At 44.4% G+C, this 10,018-nt stretch overlaps 1 protein-coding gene across 1 annotated transcript; it reads left to right on the top strand.

Annotated features, from left to right (window-relative positions):
* Positions 1–357: 357 nt before the first annotated feature.
* Positions 358–1,684, top strand: prmt6 (protein arginine methyltransferase 6). The gene has a single exon (XM_007887291.2). The coding sequence runs from the start codon at positions 387–389 to the stop codon at positions 1,449–1,451; it is 1,065 nt and encodes a 354-aa protein (XP_007885482.1). The 5' UTR covers positions 358–386; the 3' UTR covers positions 1,452–1,684.
* Positions 1,685–10,018: the final 8,334 nt, after the last annotated feature.

Raw genomic sequence — 10,018 nt, 5'->3', positions numbered from 1 at the left:
GTGCAGATTGGCCAAAAGCCAAGGCTTGGGGGTGGGTGGGGGGAGAGCCCAGAGTGTGTATTGGGGGTAACTCCTACTGGAGTCCTGACCAGCTGTGAACCCCAACAGCAGGTGTAAGTGGGTGCCACGAGAGGGAACTACGACTCCCAGAGTGCACGGCGGGGCGGGGGGGGGAGGGCGGTGGAACGACGACTCCCAGAGTGCACGGCGCGGCGGGGGACGGGGGGGGGGGAGGGCAGTCAAGGCGGTGCAGTCGCCCTGCGGGGGGGGGGGGGGAGAGGGGAGAAACTACAACTCCCAGAGTGCACGGCGCGGCGGGGGCAGGTAGTGCGCAGGCGCCAGGCCGGGCAAGGGGGCGGAGGAGGAGGAGGAGGGGGTGGGGCAAGATGTCGGCGCCTGTCGCTATGCCGGTGCCGGTGAAGAAGCGCAAGCTGGAGGCGCGGAGCAGCCAGGACAGCGCCTACTATCACTGCTACTCGGATGTGTCCATCCACGAGGAGATGATCGCGGACGAGGTGCGCACCGGCTCCTACCGCCTGGCGCTGCTCCGGAACGGCCCGTCCATCCGCGGGAAGGTGGTGCTGGACGTGGGCGCCGGCACCGGCATCCTCAGCGTCTTCTGCGCTCAGGCCGGCGCGGCCCGCGTGTACGCGGTGGAGGCGAGCGAGGTGGCCGAGGAGGCGACCCGGATCGCGGGGCTGAACGGGCTGAGCGAGCGGATCCGGGTGATCCGGGGCCCGGTGGAGGAGGTGGACATCCCGGAGCCGGTGGACGCCATCGTGAGCGAGTGGATGGGCTACGCGCTGATGTACGAGTCGATGCTGCGCTCGGTGCTCAGAGCCCGCGACAAGTGGCTGAAGCCGGGAGGCCTGATCCTGCCCTCGGTGGCCGAGCTGTACATCGCCCCGGTCACCGACCCGGTGCTGGCCGAGCGCCTGGGCTTCTGGCACCGGGTGAAGGAGCGCTACGGCGTGGACATGTCGTGCATGGCCTCCTTCGCCAGGCGCTGCCTCATGAACCAGGAGATCGGGGTGATCGCCGTGAGCGGGGAGGACGTGTTGGCTCACCCGGTGCGCTTCGCCCGGCTGGACCTCCGCACCGCCACCGAGCAGCAGCTGGGCGAGATCGGCGGGGCTTTCTCCGCCCGCTCGTTCGGCATGTCCACCATGCACGCCTTCGCCGTGTGGTTCACCGTCACCTTCCCGGCCGACAACCCGGTGGTGCTGTCCACCTCGCCCTTCAAGGAGGAGACGCACTGGAAGCAGTCGGTGCTGTACCTGGACGAGCCGGCCGATGTGGTCCAGGACACCGGCATCACCGGCGAGATCACCCTGACCCCGTCCGAGGAGAATCCCCGGCACCTCCGGGTCTCGCTGACTTACGAAATCGGTGACCTGGGGAAGAAATCCAAGAAGTTCAGGATGGGGGAGGACTTTCCTGCTTTCCAGTGACTTGACTTTGGAGCCCTGGCCCCGAGCTTGGCTTTGGGTTCATTTCGGGGGGCACTCACTCAAACGTGTTCGTAAACATCTGATTCGATTCTTACAAAAAGACCAAAATTTGCAGCATTGTCAAGAAACACTTGGGATACCGAGGATTCCTGGAGCAGGAGATGGGACTTGTTTTAGTCCTGTGACAATATCCACGTGATTTGAGGCACTAAAGTGTGTGTCCCCCCCCCCCCCCCCCCCTCCCACACCCACCCTCCCTGCTTGTTTGTTTCATTTCTTGCAGCTAAAGTACTTCAGGGAAGTGCAACAAACATGCCTTAAGTTTCTTCCATGTTGAGTCTTGATGCCTTTGTGGAAAAACATCTGTTGAATTGCAGTTTTATATAGGGGGCAGATACAAGCTGAATCAGCTTATTTAACCTCAGCATTGTTACACTTACTGTTAGTCGTTCGCATTTTATAAAAGATTCTGAGCCTGTTCTTAGCAACCTGGCTTCCCTGAGATCCTGTCAAATACAATGTATTCCCCCAGCAAGCTCCGAGTTTAGACACCTACAACCATGTATAGGAGCTGCTATGTACTGCAGATGGTGATGGGTTTCTGCATGTGTCAGACACTGACTGACCAAAAGAAATGTACTGTAGATTTCAACTGAAGATGTGACTATGTGGAAGTTGCTGGCATTAGCCTAAATAGGCTGTAAAGTCTAACAGACAATTAGAAGTAATATGTACTGTATTACATACAGAATTACCTTGAAATGGTGTTGCCTGAAGCTGTCCTTCTGTTACTTGAATTTGCTTTGGGTTCTCTTATAGCTCAGAGTACTACAGAGTTGCTCCTAATGGATGCCAGTAATTTAAAATAAATCCATACAAGCATTTCAATCTTTCCCCATGTTTTATTGTTGCCAATGATCTGAGTCAAAGTGAATCCAAATCCTCACTCATAATCTGAATCTTATTTTCAATAGAATGTTGTGAAATTTCAGGTTCATTGCATAACCTCCATCTGGAAGACTGTTTGTCCTCTATTCTACAGCAACCAGAATAATGAACTGTTGTGAGCTGATTTTGAAATATCCATAGGTGAATACACGGATATAACCAGTTGATTTAAGTCTAGCGACTGCCAGTGTACAAACAGCATTCATCATTACAACTTTGCCTTGATTGCTAATGCTATGGATCAAAAAGTTGTGGGTTGGAGACCAATACTAGAATTTAAAATCATAATGTTCTCGGCTGACCCTAAAATAGTGCTGGTTGTCAGAGGTTCTGTCCTTAGAGTGAGACATTAAACTGAAGTCATTTCTGATGGTTCAGAAGGATGTTAAAGAGTAAATAGACAAAATTAAAACGACTTAAAAATGCAAGTGTTATAATAATGCATTGAACTCACATTTGTAAACTAAAAAGTTATTGTATTTTTAGAGGTGAACAGCCAAGAGGAAACAGGCCATAGTTGAAACTATACTGGACAGTGAGTGAAATGGAGAACAGGTTTACTGTACTAAGAATAGTTGTAGCAGAATGAGAATGTGATGGGTTCTGTAAGTATCACCATCTGACCAAATCTCTGCAATATCTAACAAAAGCCTTCGTATTAAGGTGCACGCACAGTAATCGTTTTAAGAACATCTGTTGTTTTCAAATTACTGGGCACGGTAGTGAAAAATTGCAAATGCATTGCCTTAAGGTAGAAACTAATTCAGCAGGTAGAGGTGAAGGAATTTAAATCAGAAGTAAGGTGAACGTGCATAATTAGAAAGAAAACAGGTATTTCACACCTTATGCTTATTCAGTGTCCACTGTATAGAGTATTCAGGTGTGAATTCAAATGCCAGAAATACCACAGGGTGACCAAAAATTCATGATATCATTACCATGTCTAATAAGTCTTAAAGAAATTATAATATTTTTGTTATTTTTAGATAATAAGGTAAATAACACAACTTTTTGGTCACCCTGTATGTTTGAAGTGTCAGAAAAATAGACAGCTGCTCAATGTTGGAAACTTAGTCTATTTCACTCTCAGATATGTTTCTCCATTGAATCTCGATGACTTCGCTAGTTCCACCGTTCATAATCTTTAATACACCAAGCATTCTTGCCTCTTCAATTGCACAATGTCCCACACTCTCAGCAAATCTTCACTGTGCCTCTCACACGTTGTGGAATGATTTTCAGATTCTTGTCTTGATTTTCAAATTCCTCCCATCGCCCTATTTAACCCTATCCATATAGTCTTCGAAGCACCAGCCTGCTGTTTCCACAATACTGGAATTCTTTTCCAAATCCTTTTCCTTCTCTGCTATAGTGTAGCCATATTTGTTCATTGGCTTTATCACAATTTCTGTTGATAACATTTTCTCCACCAACAAATAAAGAGAAAGGTCAGCATCCAAAAAACACCACACATTTCAGCCTCATTGAGTGCCTGTCTGCTGATATGAGTCAGACTCTTGAGAAAGTTCATCAACAAATCTGAACTACTGAAAGCTCCTGTGAAAAGTTATGTGAATTCCCAAACGTCAATAGTTATTTACCAGTACGTTGTACGCAGATGTGATCTAGGTGCTTGGAACTGCTGTGATGTAAAGGTGACTTGGTATGATTTCAACAGTCATAAGATTTAATTGTACTGCAAAGTGCAGTGACTATTTTGAAGGCAAATGTTGCAGAAAGTTCAAGGGCAATAGTAAAAGTTTGTACATTTACAGAGATATGTGCAGAGGGACTGGTCACAGCGTGATGCTGAGAGGAAATTACAAAAGATTATTCAGAAATGTTGCTGATGTGAACTACATTCAGAAGAGTGTAACAATGTATGTAGTGCTGCGAATAAGTACACTTTCATTTCTGAAATTTGAGTTTGACTCAAACTCAGAATGAAACAATCTTTGCTAAAGATAATGCTTCGAGATGAAATTAATTATGATAGGGTTAATCCAGTCTCAGGCTTTGTGTTAGCACATTTTTCTGTACCTGTGTCATTCTGACATTGTAGCAAAGAAAATAGTTTCTCTGCAATCATCAGATTGCACTGTCAGACCTGACAAGCTTGGTGCTCATACTGGATATATCGTTGGAAGTATTCCATTTCTTTCCTTCCAACATCATCACCATTCGAGGATATATTCACTCAAAGTGTGAAGCACTCTTCAGACAGACTGCAGTCAATGAACGAATTGAAGTTGTTCTGGCATATTTTCCCCTGACAATAGGCTACACAGAGAAGACCACACACTTTAGAGGGTTACTGCACACAAAGAACATTAACTTAAACAGGGAAATGTATGATATGGAACATACAAATCTATCGAACACAAATTTGCATCCAAAAGATATTAAGGGCACCTATGGTATACAATGAAAGATGTTTGATGAGAAAAATTACCAACATGGAGTTGTATGGTATCAAACAAAGAGTCACAAGCAAAAATATTGATTAGAAGAGATGTAGAAAATGAAATGTGTGGTGTAGACTTGAATTATTTCTTTAACACAGGAATGGTTGGAAAGAACCATTTGAGGCAATGGCAGATAGTGCAGAGCTGACACGTGTAGTGTGGAAAATTAGGTGCAATTTATGGTGATTGTGTGAATTACTGACGACTGAATTGCAACGAATGAATTAGAATTTTTATAGCATTTTTACAGCACTCCATTCCAACAATCTATCTCTGAAATTTCACAATTTGGTTTGGATACTCTTGAGCATGATGATGAGCTCCCGCATGTGTCAGACACCTGGCTGACCAAACAAAAGCTGTTTTGTTTCATTATTAAAAGTAAGATGGATTTCCCCAATGGCTTAGTAGTTACATGTGTTGGGTTGGGTGAGACATGCAGGTCAAGGTCAAGAAGGTAGCAGATTGACTCCTTTGTACAGAGTTAACTCAGCCAGGGCAGTGATGCGGTCAGGACAACTGGTTTCAATGTTCAACAGTCTTAAGAAAAGGAAAATTCAGCCAGGGTTATTGCTCCTGATTCCTATTCAGTGACCCCTGCTGGAAAGTGAGTGGATGTCAACTGAGAACAGAGTTTGGATGCAATTGCTATCCTATAGATCTACCTGAACTGTCCAGACTTGAATATAAAAAATAACCAGTTGGGCAAGATGCTAAAGAACTACAGCCCCTATCCAGGCACATCTTGGCTTTCTTCAGGAAAGGAAGGGGAAACATGGAGGGGGTAGAGAAGACAGGTTATCATTGGGCTTCCATAGACTTCGTATGGTGCAACATCAACCAATAGTTCCGGTTATACAGTCGGTTCACGCCACTGGAGACCAGAGTGAAGTGAGAGCTCTTTTGGCAACTGCATTCAGTGTTTCAGACCAGGGTTCAGAAGCAATATGGGACCAGCAATGGCAATGACCAGGGATTGGCACAAAACTTCTGGAATGTTTTTGATTCCACGCAAAATGGAGAAACAAAAACGTTCATCAATAACCACCTTTCATTTGGATGAAAAAGTAGAAGAGCTGGCTCGATATTTATCCGCGATTAAGTTTTTCCTGGCCATAAATAATTTAAATGGTGCTTCAAAACAATACACATGTCCTGGCTTGATGAAGACTGCGACAATTTGGCATTTAAAAAAAAGGGGTGGTGGGATGGGGGAGCTGGTGGTGGGGGAATCTTTAACTTGATCTGTTCATAAAAGTAATTTTTATTTGAATTGCAATCAGGATAGTGGACAACCGCACATTAATGAACTACAAGTGAAAGCACTTACAATAGTGTCTGAGACGTTGCTGTGCTGTGTGGAAAAAAAATACTTGCTAATGTGCTACCGTTTTTTTCCCACAGAGGAACGGCCCCTTTATTCGGTTACTCCTAATAATCAATGTGGAGCTTCTTTGTGGAAAGGATCAATATTAGAGTCGATGTTGCATTTAAATAAACGGGCACGTTTTGAACAAAACCTATACATTAACCGCCTCAATCATTGAGACGCCTAATGTTTTGTATGATTTGGGTTCCTTCTCTTAACACGAAAGTTTTGATAGTTTAAAGATCATTTAAAACAACACACATTGCAACTTGCCAATCCCCCGCATAAACGAGTCTGTATGGAAACTATAAACTAAAATGATTTCTGAAAGCATAAGGTTCGACATGTGTGCAGGTGCGAATACCGAATACCTGAACATTTTGGCCTGAGTTGTGCATCACTAAGTGAGATGGTTTACCATTCTTGTTTACAATTATCTAAACACCGGGTATGAAAGAGGCAGTGGGAAGGGAACATGGATGTAGACGTAGCAAAGTCTATACTTAATATTCCCCAGTGCATTCAAGCCCCCCTACCCCCGTCCCTCGGTTTGCAATCAGCTGTTCAGTTACTGAAAGCATAGGCAGTGGGTTCGGTTTATTTCAATGTGTGATTTATGTATGCAACAGCTTGCTATTTCTTTCGGTTCTACACGCTCGGAGACTGGAATTAATCAGCTGATCTAAGAAATGTCAGTCTGCAGAAAACCCAATCAGCGACTGCATAATTTGCCTGTCACTCTCTTTGAGATTGTAAGCCTGTCATTTTGATGGCTGTTTCCTTCCTTTTTCGTCCAGTAGTACCTGCATTTTCGCCCTTTGGGGGAAAGGCACCACGAGGTATTAGATTTTGTGAATTAATTCTGTACTTCAGCCAAGAAACAAAAATGAGTATGTCAGTGGGATGTCTAATGTGTGCAGTGCTTTGTAAGTACTCGGATTTTAGTCACGCCCACGAACCCTGACTTCTGCAAAACCACCTGCTATTAAGATAACGCTCCCGTTGTGATTTTAAGTTACAATTCAATGTCCAAACTTTTGAAATCATTAAAATACTGTAAAAAAAAATCCTTCAATGTACACTTGCGAATTATTTCTCAACGCATGACTGGAAGGTTCTGCCCTCGGGAATAATAATAATAATGTAGGCTGTGTTTCATTTAAGATTTTTTGACACACATTCTATCTCTGGCTTTTTGAACTTTTTTTTATAAATGCCATCCCACCCTCTTCACACTACTACACGCATTGCTTTTGCACTGCCACCAATGGCAACAGTACAATCGTTTTAAGTTCAATGTACCTCGGGTTTTTCGAGTTATGACTTGAGTCTGGGGTGTGCAGTCTGTTTCATAACTGCATTAGTTCTGGAAGGAGAGAAAAAAATATAACCTGGGTTTAAAATAATAGAATTTGACCCATGGAATCCTTTTAAAGGCTATCAAAAAATTTTGCCCTTGCTCTCTCTCCCTCTCTCTCTCTCTCTCGCATGCAGACAGACGATGTCCTTTACTAATGTCCCTGAGAAAATGATTGGACTGAGCCCGAGGACGGTGATTTGCATAGAGAGGGAAAACTTGCTCTGCAAATGCGAGCTGCACCAGCCATGACCATTTATTACGGGCTCCAGTTATAGATTGGTGTAGGTGTCCCGGTGATCAGCCTCCGGGGCCGGCAGGCAGGCAGGCAGGCAGGCAGGCAGTCAGGCTTTCGCACCGAGTTCAGAAAGTAAATTAAAGTGCTAGCCCGCACCACTATGCCATTTGATTTGCTCCCCGTGTTATTGCATTCAAAAAAAAAGTGGCGACTTGGCCTGGGATCGGTCCTGTGCGCGGGGAGCTGTCGAGGGATGGAGGTATCTCAGAGCCTCGTGTAGTGGACCTCAAGCTGCCAAGTGGTCAGATTCGCAAACTGGAAGCATTAACCCGGAGCAGGATCGGCACATGCAAACACACTAATCCGCAGCAGGGAATAATCTGGAGAGAATTAGACGGTGAGTGTGAAAGAATCGCGTCACCCACGAACAAGCCTTGGGAGTGCGAAACAAAAAAGTGCAGCGACCAAAGGAATGTTGCAGGAGCATTTGAGTAAGGTTTTTAATCTCGATTTTGATCGCGAACGTGGTAATGCAGAAGTCCTTCCATTTCATTGAGCTCCGTCTCCCCTTTCAACTGTATGAGTTGCACTGATTCAGATTTATTTTGCATTTGGTCGCAATAATAATGTGCAGGAGCTTGTGTTCATGGATCCGTTGAAAAAATAGCCCTCAATTCCCGATAGTATGTGAAGGTACGTGTGTGGGGGCTGGTGTGAAATGGACACGCATTCTGTCGGAGGGAAAGACATACTGTAGTTTATATCAAATGCAAGAAATATATTTTTTAAATGAAATATTGCGGAAAATAAATGACGACTTTATTTTGCACTTTTAGATACTCTATTTAACTTTGTTTGCAAGTTATATACGGTCTCCCCCCCCCCCCCCCCCCCCACACACACACACACACACGCTTATACTGCATACGACCCTTAAGTCTCCCATGTAACTGCAATGATCATCTCAAAACTTATGCAGTATTACCTAGTAATAGCGATTAATGTAAGAAAAGCAGATGCAAGTCTCGCCCGAGTATAGATCAGTCTATTGCGCGAAGGGCTAAGTTGAGCGGAAGCACTATCACTGGGCTTTTTAATGCATCTTTATGCAGCACTTAAAGAAAATCGCTTTGTCTGTCAGTTGCATTGTCGATTGTTGTTATCTGCAATATCAACTGATGTTATTATGCCAGTTGTTACTGGCGGATGTTGTAGCTATAGTATCGGTGTATTTTACGTGTGTTGTAATAACATTTATTATATCTACGCAGCATCAATATATGTTATTGGTTGTTGTAGCTACAGGATCAGTCCGTGTTATTCCAAGACTTTCTATTGTGTTTGTAAAGTGTTTCTACTTTATTCAAGGCCGTTCAGGCAGTCCTTTTTTCCTGGCTCGCTGGAGGAAATGCATCATCGCCCATCCATCCATCTGTTCAGGATTGACACATAATATAAAGCTCATTATATATTTTGCAATCACAGCAGCTTTGCTTATTAATGGCTTTCCCGTATTACATTTCATTTGCTGCGGCTTTATGAATTTAAATTGCACTTATTGGAAAGTACCAGCACGGCATTGGAAACATGCTCTCAGTTTTTTGTGTGTGTGTGGTTTGGAAGATGCTCAAAAGGACCGGGAGATGGATTATTGAATCAGTTTTCTGGCACTTAATGCGAACTAAGTAGTTCAGCACTTTACAGCAGGATATGGATTCCGAACTGGTTGAGAAGCATTGATAGAACAATTCAAACACCAAAGAGAGAGAGAGGTTTCTCCTGCAACTTTTGTCCACCTAACTGGACACGTTGTGCGCAATAAGTTAAGGGTATCTATTTATCATTTTATATAATATCTTGCAACAGGTTTCGCAAGCTTTCGTAAATTGGCATTATGCTTGTTTGTAGTTTGCCGAATAAGGTAAAAAGGTCAAGGTTTTATCTCGAAATTGTCTCTGTCCACCTTAAGTGATCACTGCTGTTAAAATCGCATCGTTTCATAGTCACGTCTGGATGATGGCGATCAGGCCTTAGATAAACATCCCTCCTCGAAAGCTTCCCCCCCCCCCAACCCCAAGCGGGAACATAGCATTGGAGTCTCCCTGGGGAATATGAACCTTATCCCATGCTGCATATGTGCTGTAACTTATTGATTTCATCTCTGGAGCACCATTATTTGCAGTCGTCCAA

The sequence above is a fragment of the Callorhinchus milii genome, unplaced genomic scaffold, assembly GCF_018977255.1.
Source record: "Callorhinchus milii isolate IMCB2004 unplaced genomic scaffold, IMCB_Cmil_1.0 Scaffold5, whole genome shotgun sequence".
In the NCBI taxonomy this organism is placed as follows: Eukaryota; Metazoa; Chordata; class Chondrichthyes; order Chimaeriformes; family Callorhinchidae; genus Callorhinchus; species Callorhinchus milii.
Note: the sequence above shows the minus strand (reverse complement) of the source record. Positions and strands in the feature narration are given on the sequence as shown.

Coding starts and splice junctions, on each gene's coding strand:
- prmt6 (XM_007887291.2), top strand. CDS start 387: ATGTCGGCGCCTGTCGCTATGCCGGTGCCGGTGAAGAAGCGCAAGCTG.